This window comes from Rutidosis leptorrhynchoides, chromosome 4 (genome assembly GCF_046630445.1).
Source record: "Rutidosis leptorrhynchoides isolate AG116_Rl617_1_P2 chromosome 4, CSIRO_AGI_Rlap_v1, whole genome shotgun sequence".
NCBI lineage: Eukaryota > Viridiplantae > Streptophyta > Magnoliopsida > Asterales > Asteraceae > Rutidosis > Rutidosis leptorrhynchoides.
In genome coordinates, this window is record NC_092336.1 from 573,722,773 (window position 1) to 573,747,433 (window position 24,661).

At 32.9% G+C, this 24,661-nt stretch overlaps 1 protein-coding gene and 2 long non-coding RNA genes across 8 annotated transcripts; 1 reads left to right on the forward strand and 2 right to left on the reverse strand.

The window, feature by feature from the left end:
* Positions 1 to 1,406: 1,406 nt before the first annotated feature.
* On the reverse strand, positions 1,407 to 3,729 carry LOC139845438 (uncharacterized). Of its 6 annotated transcripts, XR_011758313.1 has the most exons (4): positions 3,298 to 3,729; positions 3,163 to 3,196; positions 2,862 to 3,039; positions 1,407 to 2,379 (listed from the first exon to the last, which is right to left on the reverse strand). It is a non-coding gene; the product is annotated as an uncharacterized lncRNA (long non-coding RNA). The 6 variants fall into 6 exon arrangements; XR_011758310.1 differs by having other exon boundaries at positions 2,862 to 3,415; positions 3,511 to 3,729; XR_011758314.1 differs by lacking the exon at positions 3,163 to 3,196.
* Positions 3,730 to 3,733: 4 nt separating this feature from the next.
* LOC139845439 (uncharacterized) lies at positions 3,734 to 5,326 on the reverse strand. The gene is made up of 3 exons (XR_011758315.1): positions 4,990 to 5,326; positions 4,589 to 4,728; positions 3,734 to 4,307 (listed from the first exon to the last, which is right to left on the reverse strand). It is a non-coding gene; the product is annotated as an uncharacterized lncRNA (long non-coding RNA).
* A 372-nt stretch (positions 5,327 to 5,698) lies between these two features.
* Positions 5,699 to 23,084, forward strand: LOC139842805 (3-ketoacyl-CoA synthase 9-like). Its single transcript, XM_071832910.1, has 8 exons — positions 5,699 to 5,809; positions 6,272 to 6,365; positions 6,479 to 6,699; positions 6,768 to 7,031; positions 7,366 to 7,428; positions 7,483 to 7,498; positions 19,100 to 19,157; positions 21,605 to 23,084. The coding sequence occupies exons 1-8, from the start codon at positions 5,699 to 5,701 to the stop codon at positions 23,082 to 23,084; spliced, it is 2,307 nt and encodes a 768-aa protein (XP_071689011.1).
* Positions 23,085 to 24,661: the final 1,577 nt, after the last annotated feature.

Below are 24,661 nucleotides of genomic sequence, written 5' to 3' on the forward strand. Positions count from 1 at the left end.
AAAACTACAGGTCTCTGTCAAGAAACTTTATTTAACCAGATTCAATAAACACTGAATATATTAGATGTAGAAAACCCTGTGCAATAGAATGCATTACTAAACACTATTTAGATTGTCTAATATTTCCAGATATCCTTTAACATTTTAACATTCATAACATATTAGAAAATAAATGCAACAAAAATCACGAAAAATCAATGTTAATATTCATAAGATGTATAGTAACAATCTCTATAATATGTTAACATTCAACAAAAGTATGATAACATTTAGCACGTTAATAATCTCTTAGCATGTTAGCATTCATTAGATGCATGATAACATTCAACACGTTAACATTCATCAGATGTATTATAATATTTATCAAATGTATGATAACATTTAGCACATTAATATTCATTATGTTTATAATAATAATATCTTAGCACGTTAACATTCATCAGATGTATGATAACATTCAACACATTAACATTAATAATAAATAATATCTCAGTACGTTAACATTCAGAACATTCAGCACATTAACATTCATTAGATGTATGATAACATTTAGCACATTAGCATTCATTATGTGTAATAATAATCTCTCAACGCGTTAACATTCATCAGATGTATGATAACATTCAACACGTTAACATTCATCAGATGATGTATGATAAAATTCAGCAGATGTATGATAACTTCAACAGATTAACATTCATTAGATGTATGATAACATTCAGCACGTTAACATTCATAAGATGTATGATAACATTCATCAAATGTATGATAACATTTAGCACGTTAACATTCATTATGTGTATAATAATAATAATATCTCAGCACGTTAACATTCATCAGATGTATGATAACATTCAGCACATTATCATTAATAATAAATAATCTCTCGGTACATTAACATTCATAACATTCAGCACATTAACATTCATCGTATGTATGAAATCATTTAGCACGTTAAATTCATTATGTGTATAATAATATCCTCTCAATACGTTAACATTCATCAGATGATGTACGATAACATTCAGCAGATGTACGATAACATTTAGCACGTTAACATTCATTATGTGTATAATAATAATCTTTCAGAACATTAACATTCAGCAGATGTATGATAACATTCAGCACGTTAACATTCATCAGATGTATGATAACTTTTAACACATTAACATTCATTATGTGTGTAATAATAATCTCTCGGCACATTAACATTCATCAGATGCATGATAATATTCATCAAGTGTATGATAACATTCATCATATGTATGATAACATTTAGCACGTTAACATTCATTATTTCATTTTATGTGTATAATAATAATATCTCAAAATGTTAACATTTATCATATGTATGGTAACATTAAGCACATTAACATTAATAATAATAATCTCTCAGTACGTTAACATTCATCTAATGGAATATATCATTTAAGTTATAATAATGACAATATCATGAATCATGGGTACAAGAAATTGGCACAAAACAATACATAGAACAGTATCAGTATCATTAGCTTTTGTTACTACCATCAAGTTATAGCTTTTGTAGTAACAAACCCTGCGTCAACTTCCATACATGAAGAATTACTTGTTTGCCCCTGACGAACAAATTGTCCTTTCATCCTAGGTCATTGCTCAGCTAGTTTTTCTTTGCTTTCATATCGTACCCGTAGATCAGAAGTTACTAAGACACTCGCCACAATTTTGTTTTCTTTAAAAGCACAGTTGATCACAAGTTACACATCATACGCACAAGTATTCTATAACACGAAAAACGTACCTTTTTATCAAAGCATATGTCTTTCCTCTTCATTCAAAATTTATTTTGGTAGCCTCTCTTTGTATAGATCGATGACTAGTTCCAGCACCTACACTATGGAGACGGGTTAATATCCCACTGTTACCGAAACTACTATTTCCATTGTGATCTTCAGGGGCTTCGGTTGTATTATGTAGCTCTAAAGATTCGTTTTGTGCGTCTGAAATGTAAATGTAAAACGGGTTTACATGAAACATAGTAAGTTCTTGATGACTTGAGGAACACGAGCTCTGCATCTACGGCTGTACAAAAGAATAGATGAGGTAATACAGAACCATACGTGGCACACATGTTCTCGATTCTTGTGCCTTGTACTTGAATTAGCACTGGAAACATTTTTTTTTCTTTGGTGGATGAAATTGTCTTTGATTTTGACTTCTAGCTTGCTCGTGTTGATTTACCCATGTTATGTTGAGCTTTCTGGTGCACTATGTGTATCATAAATATACTCGATACGATTCTCGGATAATGGTTTTTCCCAATTTGTTTCACAATCTTCTTGTTGATTGCAAATGGTAGCATATCCTGAAGTTAGTGGTGGTGGTTTCCTAGTAATGTACCTGCATACACCACACCAGAGCAAACTCAATCAATTTGTTTTTTATAAAAAAAAAGTCTGACCCGACCCGTTTTGATCCGGAAACCATTTTGACCAACAAAATAGTGGATTACTGATGCACTCAATATTATCCAGTTTTATTTGTTAGAAAGATAACAAGTTGACACCAACATTAGGCAATCTGAACCTGCAGGAAGCCTATGAACCTCTATCCAAACCTTTTTCTTTAGATTATATATATATAATATATAATACATAGTAAAGCATATTTGCAAAAGCGGTATATAAAAGACGTATTTACAAGAATGACACTTACTTAGGATTCTTTCTGATGATATGGTCCAAATACATACATATATACATATCACATAATTCAAGACACAAAACTCAAAAGCCGCCATAATAGGATTAAGTTTTGGTGCTTGCAAATATGACCCAGCAACCATACAAGGCTTAAGATTCAAATTCAAGATCTACTCTTACCTCCTCGTAAACCACCATAAATAAATATTAGATTGCTCGATGCAACAGCGGCAAGTCTACGTCTGGCCATTTCAACTGCAGCATTTCCACCAGCAGCATCAATGCTATATCGAAGCCGTACTTGGATTTGTGACAAGCGATTTTGTATTGCACCAGACACCTTCGGCACTCTCCAGAACTATATACAAAAGCAATAAACAAATGAGGACATATTGTTTGGCAACAGGTGTTCTAATCCTGCAAATTAAAGTCATGTAACTGGTTGCTCATAAAAGATATCAAACGTTGATTGAAAGAGGACCTGATGAGGGACTGGGGTCCTATTACTTCAGAAACTATCAGAAGAGGATATTACATATCGATTACAATGGAATTTAAAAGTACTTGAAAGCATACGTCTATAACATAAGATGAATGTAAAATCAAAACAACTTACCAACTGCAGTTAGAAGACTGATCTAAACCGAGTATATGATTCCATATACTAAAGAAATACTTATAGATGTCGAGGCGTATACATATACTCGCCAATGATGCAAGCTCTCAGACATGCACTATATTCAGTAATGGAAGTTGAAACAATACTCAAACAAACGCACAAACCGAATTGTATGCATGTTGCCACAATGTTAAAATGTTTATTGCTCACCTGCGTAACAATGGGTCACAAAAAGCAGTTCATATATGAGTATTCTTCCACTAGAAGGTTCTACCAAATGGAACAGGGTTGTTATCAGTGTCGTCTTGCCACTTCCTGTCCTTCCAACAATCCCCACTAGAGTCCGTTCATTGAATGTACAAGTGAAGTCTACTTTCATTGAATGTATTTACATGTGGAATGAAAATGTTAAGAGGTCGAGCTAAGAAGGTTAAATTATTTATTCCCAAGTAGTCTTAAAGATGGCAATTACAATCCATTTCTTTATCAATAGGTGGATTTTTGGGTCGTCTTTCATCTAAAACTAGTCAGACCGAAAACAGCTCAGGTGAAAATAGTTAAACTGTGCCAAACGGGTCAAAAGAGAGAAAGTACAAGTGTACTGGAATGCATACAACCTCCTAAGAAAACTTCAAAGAGATATTAAAATTGGAATAATGTTGTTTCATATCGATTATTAATGCATTAATAATTATTAAAAAAGTTTAAATACATCAAGGTGTGTTATATTCATAACCAATTTATACAGTATCAATTTAGCAAGTTCAAAATCAACTATGAGTACTCTTACTACAAAACATTAAAAATAAGTTCTTTTATATAAAAAACTATGTCAACAAAGAATTAGCGTACATACCACAAAAAACTAGGTTTCTTACTTACACCATTTGTTTAAGATTGATACCATAACGTCCATCTCGCTTGTCATGACTTTTTTACCATTTAACCATCTTTCTAAATTCACCACCTTTAACTTTTCAGTTTGACTATTAATCTTCAAACATGCCCTGCAACAAACAACATAAATAAGTGTCACTTTTACTGATACGTGTTTTATGATAGTATTCATCTAAATGAATCAATTTTTAACTCTTGATATTGAAATGAATGTTTTCTCTTAGTATCCGACCAATGAATGTTATCTGTTACTAGTATTCATTTAATGAATGTGAATATAAACTACGTACTTTTAGTGGGCATTTAGATACAATAAGCTATAACTATATGTTTGAACCAACCAACAATTTCTAAGTAACACTTCTCTAAACTCTTGAAGATGTATACCTACCTAATTTGTTCATGAATCAGTAAACACATAACTTAAGAACCCACTTCTAAGCACCATTTATTCTTGATTCAGTGTACCTACCACATTTGTCCATGAACCAGCAGTTTCTAAGCACCACTTCTCTAAGCTCTTGAACAAACCTGCAGTTTCTAAGAACAATTAACTGCAACAAAACGCTAACAATAGAATCAGGGTAACTCGAATTCATCTAAATTAAGAACACAAATATTTGTTCATGAATCAGTAAACATATTTCAAACTGAAGTTTGTTCATGAATCAATTCAAACATCACTTAGAAATAACAGCAAACACATAAGGAAAATTACAAAGGACATACGTAAATTCAGAATTCATTAAATCTACATAAACACATATACACAATAATAACTGATAAGCTTACAATTCATCAAGGTTGTTTAACAAACATCGACTCCATAACCTTCTGCTTAAGCTCCAACACTGCGAAGGGTTCTGAATTATAATTTTAAAGATGAATCCAATAAATAGATAAAAAAGAAAAATTAGGGCACCAAGTAAACTAATAATTCATTATTAATCATAACCGAATTTGTGGAGAATAATATACACGACGATAAACAAAATGATGATTACTCGGAATTCAGTGAGAATCAAAGAAAACATGGAAGATAATCAATGAAGTCAATAAGAATAAAATTTGTACGACCAGCGTAGACGAACAAACAAAATGAAAAAGTGCGAGTGTAATGGATCGACAGTGCGTGATAACAATTAAAGTGAATTGAATTTAATTAAATTAGTAAATCAAATTGACAATAATACCCTTTCTCATTGTAAATAAGGTGAATTGCAGGGCACAAAAAGAAGGGCGGAGAGGAGGAAGATGACGATGATCGACGGTGGGATGCTCACTTATCGGCTTATCCCTAACACACATGCTTAACGCTTGATCTTTACCCTATATATATATATAGCTTTAACACATAATATTATACAACACTTCATCTTTACCCTTCATTTTTTGCAAAGAGGCTATGGAGGTATGGAGTAAAATATATCGGTGGTGGGGGCTTGGCAATTTTGGTAACTTTAGTTCAAATGAAATTCTTAGGGGTAATTCTTCCGCGACGATGTCAAGCTTTGGAAGCAAGGTGTGGCAAGCGATCGAGTGGATTTGCGTTTATTACATTTGGAGGAACCGAAACAACATGGTGTTCAAAGGAAAGTCGTGGTCATCGCCGGTTATTGTTGCCGAGATTCAAAGCAAAACATTTGAATGGATATCCCTTAGATCAAAGGGGAAGAAATTCGAGTGGCTATCTTGGTTAACAAATCCGGGCACGTACCTTCTTTCATAGTATTTAGGTCCATGTTTTAAGGTTTTGGTTGCCACCTTTGCAACCTTCTTTTTTCAAGTTTGGATGTGTATTGTGTATGTAGTATGTATGATCGTGTATAAAGGATGATTCTCATCCTCTGATTTGTACTCTTGATGTAATTTGGTGGTGGAATATAATCTTTCTTGCTTTTCAAAAAAAAAATATTATACAACACTTATTAGTCGTATACCAAAATATGTTTTAAATAATGTTAACGTTATTATGTTTGTTATAAAGTCACGCACATTTGATTTAAGCATAGGATATTAAATTTGAATATGATATAAAAATATTGCTTTATAAATAATTTGTATTGTATATAAGTTGAGTGACGTGGGTCCTCTGTCTGACATTATATCTCGCAGAGACATTTTTCTGGCTGGTTATTCGGAGGACACTAGTGCTGTAGATATTCATGGTTCTAGAGGATGGAGTTGGCCTGTGGAATGAGTTCAAAAATGACCTCTGTTAAAACACATCCCATGTGCAATTTCTAGTACGCCTGATGTTATTCTATGGTGTAATTCTGAGGGAAACTTGGCCACTTGGGTTCGTTCACAGTAAAGACTACTTGGGATACCCATCGCCCAAAGTCTACTCGTGTTGCTTGGTACAATATTGTTTGGTTCACGCAAGCGATTCCTCGTCATGCCTTTACGGTTTGGTGGTTGATGAGGGAGAAGCTTAAAACCCAAGACAAGTTAATGCCATGGGACATTCAAAGCTCAGCGCCTGCTCCTACATGTTTTTTTGTAAGTCGCAAATGGATTCTCACAAGCATTTGTTTTTTGAATGCGTATTTTCGAATCTAGTTTGTCAGAAATCGAAAAATCTTATCCAATTTCATATTGGGTCGAATGCGTGGATGGATATTGTTAGTATTTTAGCGCCTATTGCTCATAGAAGAGTGGCCCGAGTGGTAGTGGCTAAATTGGTTGTTGCTGCGACATTGTATTTTATTTGGCAAAAGAGGAACCAAAGATTGTTCAAAGGCAAAGCACGCTCGGTTGATCATATTTCTCAAATCATTTTCTATAATGTTCGTCTAAAGCTTTTGTCGTTAAAGTTTAAAGATTCGACTCATGTGCGCAGGATGAAGATGATTTGGGATATCCATTAATCGGTTGTTTTGTTATTTGTAGCTGTTGTGGTCGTTATGATTTATGGGTTTTTTTTGCTTGTGCGTGCACTGTCATGTAGCGTAGCGTTGGTCCCTTTGTATAATTTTTTTTTTTATATAAAATTTTACCCGGTGAACAACTTTTACTCAAAATGTATATATAAGTTTAACACATGGCCTATGTCATATGATAAGAAACAATTATTGTAGCAAAATTTATCATATATAACATTATTTGTAATTTGGTTCACTGTATGTTTTTTTTTTTTTTTTTTTTTTTTTTGGGAATTGGTCTTAGATGTTCGAGGTTGGTCATTTTGGTGAGTTAGGTCTGTTTTCTTTGATTTGTTTGGTTCGTCAGGTGAGATGCGGTTATAGATTGTTTATCTCAATTGTATCTGTGTTGTTTTTTTAGGTTCGAGCCTCGTCTCGTACCCCCTTTTTTGTATCTCCAATTTGTTGTCGTTTTTTTTTTAAATGTCTTCGTTTCTATAAGATTTATTGTATTTTTAGCGCAAAAATATTATTTTGTAATTAGCATACAAAAATGAAAAATAAAAATATTAAATGCATATTATAATAACTTTGAGTAAATTCATAACACAAGTTAGTCATACCCTGATAACAATAATACTCCTTCCGTCCCAAAATAATTGTCTTGTTGGACTTTTCAATGTCAATTTATTAAATTTTGACTTTAAATATTTGTTGGTGTATGCCATAGAATATTTGATGAAATTTATATCAATAGATTCATTTTCGAATGTATTTTCATTTGGTATAACTTTGATTCGATATAATATAACATAAAGAAAGATATTTAAAGTCAAAGTTGAAGAAAAAAGACTCAAAAAGTCAAAACAAGACAATTATTTTGGGACGGATGGAGTAATAGAATAATAGAGTAACGTGAGTACCACTTGGTAAGTTGGTATGTGAATAAACAATCTCATAATTTTTTATCAAAAAAAATACTAGATTACATATTTACATTTGCTTAAATAAAAATATAGCGTGAAACAATGAGACAAATTCTTTCTCGAAGTTTATGTCACTCTAACATCATCTTTAATTTTTAAGTGCATTTTATTACTAGGATGGTTATCCTTTATTCCACAAATCAGATTCAACAATTTCACGTTGAGTAGTTTTAAGTATGCTTGCTAAATATTTATTTCGGCCAACTAATCTATAGGCTAAGTTTCAACATATCCATGTAGAGTATTAATTTAATGTTCGATTTTGTTAAACATAAGATCTTGTTAACACACATAAAAATGTTGTATGTAATAATTAATTTAGTAAATCTAGAGTAATAGTTATTTGATAATATAATATAATATAATTTTTCAGCGTGCTAAGGATATTTCGTTATAAAAACTCTATTTTTATTAAGTGATTTTGAGTTGTTCCAATTTTTTTCACCTGTTATAGATACCAAATTAATTTTGAGTGGTTACAAATACGCTTGCTAAATTTTTATTTCGACCAAATTAATTTTGAGTAGTTCTAACATGCAATTTTACATATACTAAATGACATGGAAGATTTGATCGTTTTAACTTTTTAACAAATTATTATTATTATTAGCATATACTAAATGGCACGGAACAATTGGTCGTTTAAGCTTTTAACAGATGTCGTTGTAAACTAAAGGGTACGGTGTCGTGTTTCTTTTACTTTTTTGTTAAATCTAATATTACGGAGTAATAAGAAAGTAAAGCTAAGAAAGTAAAGCGTAAGAACAATTAACCTTAATAGTAGCCTAATTAACCTTAATAGTAGCCTCAATTGATGACTCCTATGTGTATATTATTTATGTAAGTAATCAATATTAAGTTAAACATTTTGCTCTAGGAGTGAGTACCATTGCACCAAAATCAAAGAAAGAGTAAATTTAAAAAAAAAAAAAAATATATTCTAATTTTTAGCATGTTAGAAGAGACGTTTTATTTTAATTTTTAAATATTTATATTTTATAAAATGGTGTTATCTTTTATATAATTGTTACTAATGTACATAAATGAGTTGTATATAAAGACAATTATTGATTTATGTCTTACAATTATTCTTTTGTACAAACATTTATTTAATTGTTTTTTTATTTTGTTAATCACAATACGGGTATAATATTTTAACGGAGAACATATAGTTTTGTACAACAATAATCATTCCGTCCGCAGCAACTCACGAGTAACACTCAACACTGGTATAAACTATTTCCAACCCGCATTACCAGCTACAAAATGAGCCCTGCACATCTCGAGCATGTATATAATGCAGCTTTATAGGAATATGCTTAATGACGTGTTTGGTGCATTTACATTATGGTTCACGGGCGTTTTCGTTAAGTTATGTTTTTAAAAAATTTTTCATCACTTTTCAATCAGTTAAAATTAATTATATTTTTACACATCACCTAACATTTTCTTTCAGCACGTTTCCCATGACTTCGCTTAATCCTACCATCCTTGTCACGCCACCGTTATCACCCTAAAAAATCACTTTATCGCTTCATCACCACTAGTACAAATAGTCTAAAATAGTCTAAGTTTCAACTTATCTTTTTTATTTAACGGCGATACCGACATCGAATACTCTCATTTATCACGCACACACGCGTTAGGAAAAAACCGAATTCGCGACAATGTTGACAGTACCATCAAAGGTTGGGAAACCTGTCACACCCCCAGTTAGGGCCTGGGTGAAATGTGACTTAATATCAAATCAACCAACATATTATAATATACGAGAACAATACTAAATGATAAAACAAACTTTATTGAGCACGCAGCGGAAAATGAAACGTAGTTACAATGATAGGAATAACAATAATGGAAATGTTCACATGCAGAAGTAATAAATGCGATATCTCTTGATCCTATGTCCAAGTAGCATCACATAAGCAGTAAGTATAAGAGCTTGAATCAAACAGCACCTGAGACAAAACATGCTAAAGTGTCAACCAAAAGGTTGAGTGAAGTTCATAGGTTTAACAAATAAGTTTGACCGTTTGTTTTAGACCACAAGATTTAATTTGTAAGGTTGATCTCCCGCAGGATCAAAAAGTTATGCCAGTGCGTGATATTTAGACTAAACGTTCAAGTTTGCCCCATGACAAGTTAGTTCTACTTGTCGGTTTAATTTCATTATCAAGCAATACAAAGATAACATCAAATGTATCGGGGACGTTACTCCCGATAGGCCTACCCCCAATAACTAAGCATGCCGCAGCACCTAAAAATATCACTGTAGGGACTTAGTCGGACATAGCCGGGTATAGCATAGTTTTAGTTGGTACTTGTGTCTAAATTGTAAATAGTAAAAGCAGCATGTGTCTCACCCCAATAAGTATAAAAAGTAAATTGAGCTCAAGTAAAGTGGGGCTATAAAAATCACCTTAGTAATTCGATGAAGTAAGGTAGTCCTTAAAGAGAATGTATGGATGATCGAAGCACAAGATAAGTCAACCTAAGAATAAGTTGAGAATAGTTTAGATGTTTTGCCCGTATGAAGATAAGTTTAAGTATTTTCGTGTGTAGTAAGTTTAAAGATTGTTTATTGTTTTGGAAAGGCTTTTGCATATTAGACAAGCTTCCAATCTACCCACTTTCAATTTAAAATGGACTTTTCAGGTCATTAGGTTTCTGAGCACTAGGATCCGTTAAATTGGTCAATCCAGACCCTCCACCTAAGACTTTCGAGCTTCCATCCACATCGAGAAAGTTTAAGATCTATACAAGTCTAATATACCGATCCAATATGTTTTTAGGTGTGTATAGGAATACAACACTTTAGTTATTTTACTTATAAGTGTTTCAATATATATAAATATTATATATATGTAAGGATACATATATATATTTATTTTAAATTTTGTTTTAGATCAATAATAGCATCAATTAATTATCTAATAATATTAACAAGTGTAATATTGATTTAATATCAGTAGGTAATATGTATAAAACATAATAAAATTTTTATACACATTAATATTAAGTTTTGTGTATTAAATAACACTTTTTATTATTGTTTTAATAGCTAAAATGTAAATAAATAGGTAAACAAATTAAACATCACATTTTATATTTTTCTTATGTTCTACTGATCAAAATAAGCTTAAGAAAAATTTATAGATTTTTGTTATGGTGTTTAAGTATTTATTTTCCATTTTCCTTTCGGTTTGTAATAATACAAAGTTTATAAAGAATTAATTATTAAATGAACCAAATTAATTCAACCAATATTTTTCTATGCTTATAATGTTACAACAAAGTCAGAAAAATTATTTATACATTTATATAAATAGTTTAACTATTTAATCATACTATTGTGTAGTTTTTAGTTTTAATAAAAAAAATTAAATAGAAATACATAACCATTAATTCTACAAATATTTTTATAACTTTATTAATAGTTATTAAGTAGTTTTTAATAGTTATCATGGTTAAAAAACCTGCTGTAACATGTAATTTCATTTTATTATAAAAAACAGTTTAATCGGGTACTGTAGCGTTTTCAGAAGAAAATTCAAATTAAATATTAAACATGCGAATTTAATTATAAAAAAAATTTATAATTACCCTTACATATGATATAGCAAGCGACTAAAATAAAATTTTACAAAAAAATTCGTTTACTATTTAATAAAAATCATTTATGTATTTCGGTTTATAAAAAAAAATCAGTTTTTGATTTTTAATAAATACTATTCCAACTTTATAATTCATGAAACTAATTTTTATAGACATTAGGATACTTAACACTAATTATCATGTATTTACATTTTTTATTAAAATTAATTTCGTATTTAATTAGTTTTTAACATAAAAACTAGCATAAAACTATATAAAAACTTAATAAAAACTATATAAATTAATTAGGGGACTTACAAAAAAATAGTTGCTGAGACTTGGGAGAGTTTCTTTCAAGTTGAGAGTGTGTTTTGAGGTGTGAGTTGAAATGAAACAAATGGGTGCTATTTATAGTGAAAATAAAGTTGATAAAATGAGTTTTATAATTTTTTTTTTTTAGTCAACAATAGGTGGTACTAGTTTATACCTTATTTTTAGTCAACATAAGGATGTAATGGTTTAAGATTCTTTAGTCTCATTATTATTACTATTATTATTTTTACATTTACTACATTGATAAGTATTATTTTCTTTTTACTAATTCATGACTTGTATATATTTAGTTCCCAATTGTTTTATTATTTATATAAATGTCACTTTTTATTTATTACTTACAGGTTATTAGTTATAATATTACATAAATGCATAAATTTTAATTAGTAGCGAGTGTCGACTAACAGTTTATTATTTTCATCTTTTATTAACTTGTCAATTATTGCACAAAGTTAATTAATATGTTTTCTAACTCTTAACACTTAACAATTGTTGATTAAAGTTTGATCATTAAGTTTTAATTATATTGTTTGGGCATTTAATATTGAAAAAATATAGAATGGAAAAATGAGGGTCGTTATAGTACCTCCCCGTTATTGAAAACTTCGTCCCGAAGTTTTTAGGTAGTTTTCTCGTTTGCATCAGCAGTTGAGAAGAGATGGGGATATTTCCGTTTCATATGGTCTTTGCGTTCCCAGGTATATTCGGGGCCTCTACGCGAATTCCACCGGACTTTAACGATAGGTATATTGCTTTTACGCGTTTGTTTGACCTCTCCTTCCATGATTTCTATAGGTTCTTCAACGAAGTGCATTTGCTCATCAATGCGGACATCATCCAGAGGAATAACGAGTGTGTCATCGGCAAGACACCGTTTAAGATTTGAGACATGAAACACATCATGTACTTGACTAAGTTCGGTTGGCAGTTCTAATCGGTATGCCACGGGACCGACTCTTTCAGTGATTGTGAATGGTCCAACATATCGTGGACTGAGTTTACTTCGCTTACCGAAGCGGACAACACCTTTCCAAGGGGATACTTTCAACATGACTTTATCTCCAACTTGGTATTCGATGTCTTTTCGTTTCTTATTGGCATAGCTTTTCTGTCGGCTACGGGCAGTTTCTAAACGTTGCTTGATTTGAACGATCTTTTCGGTAGTTTCGTGAATAATTTCAGGACCAGTTAAATGTCTGTCCTCAAGTTCATCCCAACACAAAGGGGATCTACACTTCCGTCCATATAAAGCTTCAAAAGGTGCAGCCTTAATGCTGGAGTGATAACTGTTATTATAAGAAAATTCAACCAAAGGTAGATGTCTATCCCATCCTTTGCCGAAATCGATTGCACAAGCACGTAGCATATCCTCCATAGTTTGAATGGTTCGTTCACTTTGACCATCGGTTTGCGGATGATAAGCTGTACTCATGTCGAGTTGAGTTCCAAGAGCAGATTGTAAAGTTTTCCAAAATCTAGAAACAAATCGACTATCGCGATCAGAAATGATCGAGATAGGAACACCATGACGTGAGACGATTTCTTTAATATAAAGCTGTGCTAATCTCTCCATCTTGTCGGTTTCCTTGATCGGTATGAAATGTGCAGATTTAGTAAGACGATCAACTACGACCCAAATAGTATCGTTACCGTTCGAAGTCTTAGGTAACTTAGTAACGAAGTCCATAGTGATACCTTCCCACTTCCACTGCGGAATGTCGGGTTGTGTCAACAGACCAGAAGGCTTTTGATGTTCGGCCTTGACTTTCAAACAAGTGAGACACTTACTAACATAAGTAGCAATATCGGCTTTCATGTTAGGCCACCAGTAGAATTCCTTCACATCGTGATACATCTTACTGGAACCGGGATGGATAGAATATCTAGTCTTATGTGCTTCATCCAAGACTAGTTCGCGAAGATTACCAAAACGAGGAACCCAGATTCTATTGCCAAAGTACCGTGTACCATTAGCTTTCACTTGAAGTTGGTTCTCAAAACCAATAGGTCCTTCACCTTCGATAAGTGTCGGTCTAATAGCTTCCAATTGAGCTTAACAGATTCGTGAAATAAGATTCGATTTGATTTTTAGGTTTAAAGCACGAACACGTTTAATATCGTCTTTTCGACTAAGGGCATCGGCAACTACATTCGCCTTGCCAGGATGATATTTCAGCTCACAATAATAATCGTTCAATGTCTCGAGCCATCGACTTTGCCTCATATTCAGCTGTTTTTGATCAAAGATGTGTCGAAGACTTTTATGGTCAGTGTACACCGTAAAGTGATTACCATAGAGATAATGTCTCCATATCTTTAATGCAAATACCACGGCACCTAACTCTAGGTCATGTGTGGTATAGTTTACTTCATGTTTCTTCAACTGTCTAGATGCATAGGCGATAACCTTCTCTCGTTGCATTAAAACACAACCAAAGCCATGCTTTGAGGCATCGCAGTAAACAACAAAGTCGTCGGTACCTTCAGGTAAAGAAAGAATCGGGGCTGTGGTCAACTTCTCCTTCAGAATCTTGAAAGCAGATTCCTGTTCTTCGGACCACTCAAATTTCTTCCCTTTTTGAGTCAGCTTTGTAAGAGGTTTGGCAATGAGAGAAAAATCTTTTATAAACCTTCGATAGTAACCGGCAAGTCCCAAAAATTGACGAATATGCTTTGCAGTCTTTGGTATCTCCCAGTTCTGAATAGCAGTAATCTTAGCTGGATCGACATGTATTCCGTTTCTATCAACAACATGTCCTAGAAATTGTACGGTTTTGAGCCAAAACTCGCACTTAGAAAATTTAGCATAAAGTTGTTCCTTTCGTAAGAGTTCAAGAATCATGCGCAAATGTTGCTCATGCTCTTTCTCATTCTTCGAATAGATCAAGATGTCGTCAATGAATACGATGACAAATTTGTCAAGATACGGTTTACAAACACGATTCATGAGGTCCATGAACACGGCAGGAGCATTAGTTAAACCAAAAGGCATGACACAGAATTCATAGTGCCCATAACGAGTGCGAAAAGCAGTCTTAGGAATATCGGATTCCTTGACCTTGAGTTGGTGATAACCGGATCTTAAATCAATCTTTGAATAAACACTTGACCCTTGAAGTTGGTCAAATAGATCATCAATACGTGGCAACGGATAACGGTTCTTGATAGTAAGCTTGTTAAGTTCGCGGTAATCAATGCACATCCTTAATGTACCATCCTTCTTTTTAACAAACAGAATAGGAGCTCCCCAAGGGGACGAGCTTGGACGAATGAAACCTTTATCCAATAGTTCTTGGAGTTGGTTAGATAATTCCTTCATTTCGGAAGGTGCTAAACGGTATGGTGCTTTAGCAACAGGAGCAGCACCAGGAGTTAAATCAATTTGGAATTCAACTTGTCGAGGAGGTGGAATACCCGGAAGATCTTCGGGAAACACCTCGGGAAAGTCTTTAACTACTGGTACATCTTCAATTCGCTTCTCTTTCGATTCAATCAGATTAACGTGGGCTAGAATAGCTGGATAACCTTTCATAAGGTATTTGCGGGTTTTAATACAGGAGATAATATTGAGATTGGAACCACTCTTTTCACCTTGGATAATAAGAGTCTCTCCATTTCCTAATGGAACATGAACGGTTTTATCGTAACACATGATCGCAGCTCTTAATGGACGTAACCAATCCATTCCAACTACGACATCGAAACTTCCTAGCTCGACCGGCAAAAGGTCTATCTTAAATTCTTTGCTGGCTAAGATTAGGTTGCAGTTTTTATAAATTTTATCAACTTTCATGATCTTTCCATTGGCTACTTCTACTAATCGTTTAGTTTCTAAGGGTTGAGGCTTTTCAGTAAATAGGGTACAAAATTCATTAGATACGTAACTTCGGTCGGCACCAGTATCGAATAAAATAGTTGCGTAGCAATTATTGACGAGATACGTACCCGTGATGACCTCATCTTCATCTCGGGCTTCAGCAGCAGTAATAACAAATGCACGACCCTTTGCAGCAGTAGTATTGGCTCCAGTAGCAGGATTATCTCTCTTCTTAGGGCAATTTGGACTAATGTGTCCCTTTTCCCCACAAGTATAACAAGTAGGAGGAGCTTTGGCAGGAACAATAGATTTATTCTTTGGAGGAGTCCTACACGTCTTAGCTACGTGTCCCACTTTCTTACACAACGAACAAGTGGCAGTGCACTGCCCCGGGTGATGCCTTTCACAACGAACACAAAAAGGATAAGTGCCCTTATAATTCGTCCTTGTACTATCCATAAGCTTTTTACTAACATTCTGAGTTGAACCTTGAGACGGCTCAAACTTCCTCTTACCATCATTACCCTTAGTTTCAACTTGCTTATTGGCCGACGCCCTTCTTCTCTTGGCCAACATGAGATTTTGTGCCATGAGAATCACAGCATCCAAAGTAACCTTCTCAGCAGCAATAACATTCCCTTGAACATCCTCGGGAAGACCTTCAATATACCGCTCAATTCTTCTAGCTTCAGTAGGAAACATTTCAGGACATAGAGTAGAAAGCTCCAGATAACGATTGGTATAATTCTCAATGTCAGTACCCTTGACCCTGAGTTCCCAGAACTCAGCTTCAAGCTTCTGAACTTGACTCCTTGGGCAGAATTTGTTGACCATCATACTTTTGAGTTCGTCCCATGGAATTGCATTAGCATTATCAATTCCTACGGACTTGGCATAAGCAGTCCACCAAGTTAAAGCATTACCACCCAACGAGCTAGTGGCATACTTTACTCGATCATCATCACCACAGTTGCAAATACGGAAAATAGATTCCATCTTTTCGAACCAACGAACTAGTTCGACAGCTTCTTCGTTTCCCTTAAAAGCGGGAGGGTGACAGTTTGTAAAGTCCTTGTAGGAACAAGGTTTTGGTTGAGTATTAGCATGATTAGCTTGGGCGTTGCCTTGGGCAGCAGCGAGTAACTGTTGGAATTGCTCAGTAGTTAACACAACGTTGTTAACGGTAGGTGCAGCTGAACGAACCATGATGTCACTACATAAAAGTGAACATATGTTTGATAAGTTTAACAAGTTATAAGTTTGAGTAATCACAAGTATGAATAAACTAAAGTATTGATATCGCATGATATTAATAAAACACTTTATATTATTAGAACGAGGCATTAAATAAGCCTTTATTACACGATTCGGAAATAGAAATTGTTTAAGGCACAGCCTTTACATAGATGGAAAATAGGAAAAATAACTAGGAAATATTAAGATTGAAGTAGTCTTCATATTTCGTCTCCAACCTTCTTCATAAACTCCTCAACTTTCTCATTTTTCGTCTTTTGTTTCTCATAGAGATACTCGAAGTTGTCATAAAGGTTGGTAACACGACTGTTTACGGCATTAGTGTTGTACTCTCTTATGGCAAGTTGTTCGTCGACTCGACCTTTCTCCATTTTCATTCGGACATCAACATCCTCCTTGAGGTAAGCAAGTGATTGCTTTCCCCAGCGAGTGTTGCGTTCTTCCTCGCACTTTAGCATCAGCAACTCCTTTCTTAGCTCGACGTTTTCTTTCATAAGTTTCTTCATTCGACGATCCACTCTTTCCATGTGGCGAAGTAGACCTCCAATGTTTCTCTCGGTATCGTTTCGTAATCTCATGATTTCATACTTAGGACCATCATAAAAAGGAGATCGGGCTCTCTTCCTTGATGGACCAACTTCTTCATGCCGTTTTCCCTTATCTTGGGTTCTCGGAGTTGGGTAGTATTGAGGAGACCCATGTGAATCTAAAATAGTATTCGGGCTATAATTCAGCGGTGGTGAAGCAGGACTATAAAGAGGACTTCGAACTGGTCTCGAAGTTGAAGAGTGTCCAACACCTACTTCGGTGGTAGGGTTGTGAGTTGCTTTGTTGGGCTTGTTAACGCTTGAGCTTGACATCCTATCATTAGGAAAGAGACCTTGATTAGAATCTTTGAGTCAAGTTTATTAAAGCATAATTGTTAAGATTATACGACAATCCTAAGTGCTTTAAGTCTAAGGCAGGAAAGGTTATAGTTTCCTAGATTGCTAAGGCACCCTAGCTAACAAGTAAGGCACACATAAAAATGCAATCCTGATTCTCTATAACAGCCTGGTTTGCTCTGATACCAATCTGTCACACCCCCAGTTAGGGCCTGGGTGAAATGTGACTTAATATCAAATCAATCAACATATTATAATATACGAGAACAATACTAAATGATAAAACAAACTTTATTGAGCACGCAGCGGAAAATGAAACGTAGTTACAATGATAGGAATAACAATAATGGAAATGTTCACATGCAGAAGTAATAAATACGATATCTCTTGATCCTATGTCCAAGTAGCATCACATAAGCAGTAAGTATAAGAGCTTGAATCAAACAGCACCTGAGATAAAACATGCTAAAGTGTCAACCAAAAGGTTGAGTGAAGTTCATAGGTTTAACAAATAAGTTTGACCGTTTGTTTTAGACCACAAGATTTAATTTGTAAGGTTGATCTCCCGCAGGATCAAAAAGTTATGCCAGTGCGTGATATTTAGACTAAACGTTCAAGTTTGCCCCATGACAAGTTAGTTCTACTTGTCGGTTTAATTTCATTATCAAGCAATACAAAGATAACATCAAATGTATCAGGGACGTTACTCCCGATAGGCCTACCCCCAATAACTAAGCATGCCGCAGCACCTAAAAATATCACTGTAGGGACTTAGTCGGACATAGCCGGGTATAGCATAGTTTTAGTTGGTACTTGTGTCTAAATTGTAAATAGTAAAAGCAGCATGTGTCTCACCCCAATAAGTATAAAAAGTAAATTGAGCTCAAGTAAAGTGGGGCTATAAAAATCACCTTAGTAATTCGATGAAGTAAGGTAGTCCTTAAAGAGAATGTATGGATGATCGAAGCACAAGATAAGTCAACCTAAGAATAAGTTGAGAATAGTTTAGATGTTTTGCCCGTATGAAGATAAGTTTAAGTATTTTCGTGTGTAGTAAGTTTAAAGATTGTTTATCGTTTTGGAAAGGCTTTTGCATATTAGACAAGCTTCCAATCTACCCACTTTCAATTTAAAATGGACTTTTCAGGTCATTAGGTTTCTGAGCACTAGGATCCGTTAAATTGGTCAATCCAGACCCTCCACCTAAGACTTTCGAGCTTCCATCCACATCGAGAAAGTTTAAGATCTATACAAGTCTAATATACCGATCCAATATGTTTTTAGGTGTGTATAGGAATACAACACTTTAGTTATTTTACTTATAAGTGTTTCAATATATATAAATATTATATATATGTAAGGATACATATATATATTTATTTTAAATTTTGTTTTAGATCAATAATAGCATCAATTAATTATCTAATAATATTAACAAGTGTAATATTGATTTAATATCAGTAGGTAATATGTATAAAACATAATAAAATTTTTATACACATTAATATTAAGTTTTGTGTATTAAATAACACTTTTTATTATTGTTTTAATAGCTAAAATGTAAATAAATAGGTAAACAAATTAAACATCACATTTTATATTTTTCTTATGTTCTACTGATCAAAATAAGCTTAAGAAAAATTTATAGATTTTTGTTATGGTGTTTAAGTATTTATTTTCCATTTTCCTTTCGGTTTGTAATAATACAAATTTTATAAAGAATTAATTATTAAATGAACCAAATTAATTCAACCAATATTTTTCTATGCTTATAATGTTACAACAAAGTCAGAAAAATTATTTATACATTTATATAAATAGTTTAACTATTTAATCATACTATTGTGTAGTTTTTAGTTTTAATAAAAAAAATTAAATAGAAATACATAACCATTAATTCTACAAATATTTTTATAACTTTATTAATAGTTATTAAGTAGTTTTTAATAGTTATCATGGTTAAAAAACCTGCTGTAACATGTAATTTCATTTTATTATAAAAAACAGTTTAATCGGGTACTGTAGCGTTTTCAGAAGAAAATTCAAATTAAATATTAAACATGCGAATTTAATTATAAAAAAAATTTATAATTACCCTTACATATGATATAGCAAGCGACTAAAATAAAATTTTACAAAAAAATTCGTTTACTATTTAATAAAAATCATTTATGTATTTCGGTTTATAAAAAAAATCAGTTTTTGATTTTTAATAAATACTATTCCGACTTTATAATTCATGAAACTAATTTTTATAGACATTAGGATACTTAACACTAATTATCATGTATTTACATTTTTTATTAAAATTAATTTCGTATTTAATTAGTTTTTAACATAAAAACTAGCATAAAACTATATAAAAACTTAATAAAAACTATATAAATTAATTAGGGGACTTACAAAAAAATAGTTGCTGAGACTTGGGAGAGTTTCTTTCAAGTTGAGAGTGTGTTTTGAGGTGTGAGTTGAAATGAAACAAATGGGTGCTATTTATAGTGAAAATAAAGTTGATAAAATGAGTTTTATAATTTTTTTTTTTTAGTCAACAATAGGTGGTACTAGTTTATACCTTATTTTTAGTCAACATAAGGATGTAATGGTTTAAGATTCTTTAGTCTCATTATTATTACTATTATTATTTTTACATTTACTACATTGATAAGTATTATTTTCTTTTTACTAATTCATGACTTGTATATATTTAGTTCCCAATTGTTTTATTATTTATATAAATGTCACTTTTTATTTATTACTTACAGGTTATTAGTTATAATATTACATAAATGCATAAATTTTAATTAGTAGCGAGTGTCGACTAACAGTTTATTATTTTCATCTTTTATTAACTTGTCAATTATTGCACAAAGTTAATTAATATGTTTTCTAACTCTTAACACTTAACAATTGTTGATTAAAGTTTGATCATTAAGTTTTAATTATATTGTTTGGGCATTTAATATTGAAAAAATATAGAATGGAAAAATGAGGGTCGTTATAAAACCCGAGAGACCTTTCCATATCGCATTGATATTGAAAGTACTAAACGTTGAAAACTCCCTGCTTGGAGTGAGAATCGAACATGAGTTGACAGTACACCAAGTTGAATCTCACACACATACCACTCAAGTCAAACTTCGATGGTTAAGTTTCAACTTATTCATATATTGATATTAAATTATTTTTAGGTTTTCTAAATGTAATCTTTGAGATTGTTAAATTTTTTTGCATTATATTTACTCTATAATTATTAATTTTAAAGTGACATTTAATTAATTATATAATATCATTATGCGTGTTAATAACAATTTTAAAGATTAAAAATTCTTTTATTTTCTGCATGTGTATGTTAAAAAAAATAAATATAATTTAATTGCAAGATATATTTTCCTTTAGATTTAGTTTCACATGTTAAAAGTTGCAAAACTACCAAAACATGTTCAGAAAGTATTAAAAAAAACCCCCTCAAAAATCATATTATTTGGTGAAGTAGACACCCATATGCCCATTCATTCATTCATTATCACATCTACCTCTGCTACCTTATAATAAAATCTCACATCCCTTTTAATTAAAAACGACCTATTGTGTCATCACATTCAATCCACCCTCCAAACCACAACATATCTCAGCTCATGTCCGTCGTATGGCCACCGTCGCCAACCACCCATCCACCACCACCACCACCCTCCCAAATTATCAAACGAATGTCAAAATAAAGTACGTTAAATTAGGCTACCATTACTTAATCACAAATCTTCTAACTTTATCTCTTGTACCTCTCATTGCCATTACATCCGTCCACGTCACCCAACTCAATTTTCACGATCTTATAAGCCTCTACACTCACTTACAATACCATGTTATTGCCATCACGTTGGTAGCTTGTATGGCCGTGATCGGGTTTACATCTTATCATATGACCCGACCACGGCCCATTTACTTAGTTGACTATTCTTGTTACCGCCCCACGGACAATCTCAAAGTCACATACAAAGTATTCATGGACCATTCGAGACTCCACGGGGCGTTTAACGAATCTTCACTAGATTTTCAAAGAAAAATTCTTGAACGGTCTGGGCTGGGAGAAGAAACTTATCTCCCAGCCGCATTACACGCCATCCCAGCTGTCCCTTCTATAAGGACAGCTAGGCAAGAAGCGGAAGAAGTTATGTTTGGAGCTCTTGATAATTTATTCAAATCTACGAAAATAAATTCAAAAGATATCGGGATTTTGGTTGTTAATTGTAGCCTTTTCAATCCAACACCGTCACTATCTTCCATGATTGTTAACAGATACTCCCTTAGAGGAAACATTAAGACGTTTAATCTAAGCGGAATGGGTTGTAGCGCAGGCATGATCGCGATCGATCTAGCTAAAGACATGTTACAAGTTCACCGTAACACGTACGCAGTGGTTGTGAGTACAGAAAATATTACTCAAAATTGGTATTTTGGTAATAAAAAATCAATGCTGATACCAAATTGTTTATTTAGAGTAGGTTGTGCCGCAGTACTTTTATCAAATAAGTCCGCAGGCAAAAATAAGTCAAAATATAAACTCCTTCATGTCGTCCGAACACATTATGGTTCGGACGACAATGCATTTAAATGCGTGTACCAAGAGCAAGACGAAAGTAGAAACACTGGCGTTTCACTTTCGAAAGATTTAATGATGGCTGTAGGAGGTGCTTTAAAATCAAACATCACTACATTAGGTCCACTCGTGCTTCCAATAAGCGAACAAATTTTGTTTTTTGTTAACCTAATTGCACGAAAGGTAATTAAACCTGGAATGAAGCCGTATTTACCGGATTTTAAAATGGCGGTTGATCATTTTTGTATACACGCCGGCGGTCGAGCAGTGATCGATGAGATTGAGAAGAATTTACGGTTGACGGAACAACATGTTGAACCGTCACGGATGACGTTGAACCGGTTCGGAAACACATCGTCTAGTTCGATTTGGTACGAGTTGGCTTACACTGAGGCTAAAGGGAGGATGAAAAAAGGGAACCGGGTTTGGCAAATTGCATTTGGAAGTGGATTGAAATGTAATAGTGCGATTTGGGAAGCGGTTCGAACCGTTGAACCAACGGAACATAATCCTTGGGGAGATTGCATTCATAGGTACCCGGTTAAAATATTGTCTTAAAGTTTTATTGGTTTCACTTGTTTGGTGTTTTATTATTATTATATAAAGAAAATGATAAAACTAAATATACGAGTATAAAAGAAAATAAATATTCTAACCGTAAAGGGTCTATTTCGTAAGTTATTTTCTGTTCATTGCTAGGATTGGCCAAGCAGACCTTATGGAAATCCTTATTGTAGTTTAATATTTACTTTTACTTATGGATAGAAAATTAAAATTTCAATAATCTTGGAATTATACATATTTTGTTAAGAAAAAAAAAATCAGATAAATCGCTGTCAGATCTTTGATTTTCAACACTTGTAATACAAGTAGTATGGAGGAAATATATATAAATTATTACTCATAAAAATAAAAATGGTTACGAGAAATATATACAGTACTTCTCAGTTTAAATATTTGTCCACCCTGAATAATATAAATTCTTATTTAAACCCCGAAGACTCGAAGAGTAGTCTAATGGTGAGAATTTAAAAAATTTATTGTAGGAAACTCAAGTTGTGACTAGTGACTGTAGCGTGATGAAATAAAACTTTGAATTTTTTATTTTTATTTTTTTATTTTTATTTTTTATTTTTTTTTTGTTATGAATGAATGAAATAAATATTTATATTACAAACCTTAAATTTATAAAAATTAGATAAATTAAAATTCTTAATAATAGAAAAAATACATAAATAAAAAGTCTAATAAAAAAAATCTAGATGACATTGTTCAAAAGTTTGAAGGAAGGTGTCAGATATGCTCATGCTCGGTGAGATCTTCTCTTAGTCGATCGTACACTTGTTTGTCTCGTACTTCTCGGGTAATTATCTTCCGATCTCTTCATCTATCTCGAACATGTCTGATCCAGTTCGATGGTTCAACAATTTTCTTCTTCAAGTGAACTGATAGTGTCTTCTTGTATCTTATTGCGGTGTTTAACACAAGCGTTCATTACCCTTCTCATATTGTTCGCACTCATTCTTCGAGAAGGTGCCTTCCAAATAGCAAACCGATCTTGAAGTACCCCACATGTTCGCTCAACATCATTTCAGGCACTTGCTTGAAATCTCGTAAATTTGGGTAGTAAATCGTCAGTAAGACACAACTACCATTTGATAAGTGTGGCCCATTCCGGAATATCGTCGCTAAGTAGTAAAGTATGGTATAATGATGCCAATTTACCTTAAATAGTGCGGGTGTAGCAGTGTCTCTTTTTAGTGTATCAAACAGAGGGGACTTATTTAAAATTTTTATATCATTATTTGTCACACCCCCAAATAGGGCCTGGGGTATTTGTGACTAATTATATCAATTCACAGTTGTATAAACGAGAACGACTCTATATGAGACCTTTTATTGAGTTTTGCAGCGAAAGATAAATAGGTTACATTGTATATAATGAACAACGCATTAAATGTCTTTAATTGATATGATATGTAATGAAGACTCCAAGCATAGCAAGCAATCATTATCAATTTAGCAAGTGTAAGTCTTTCAAATTATCCATGAATGACTTGTTGAAATGTTGCTTTCAATTAGCAAATACACAGCGAAAGCATTATGTAGAACATGAGAATAAACATGCTTTAAAG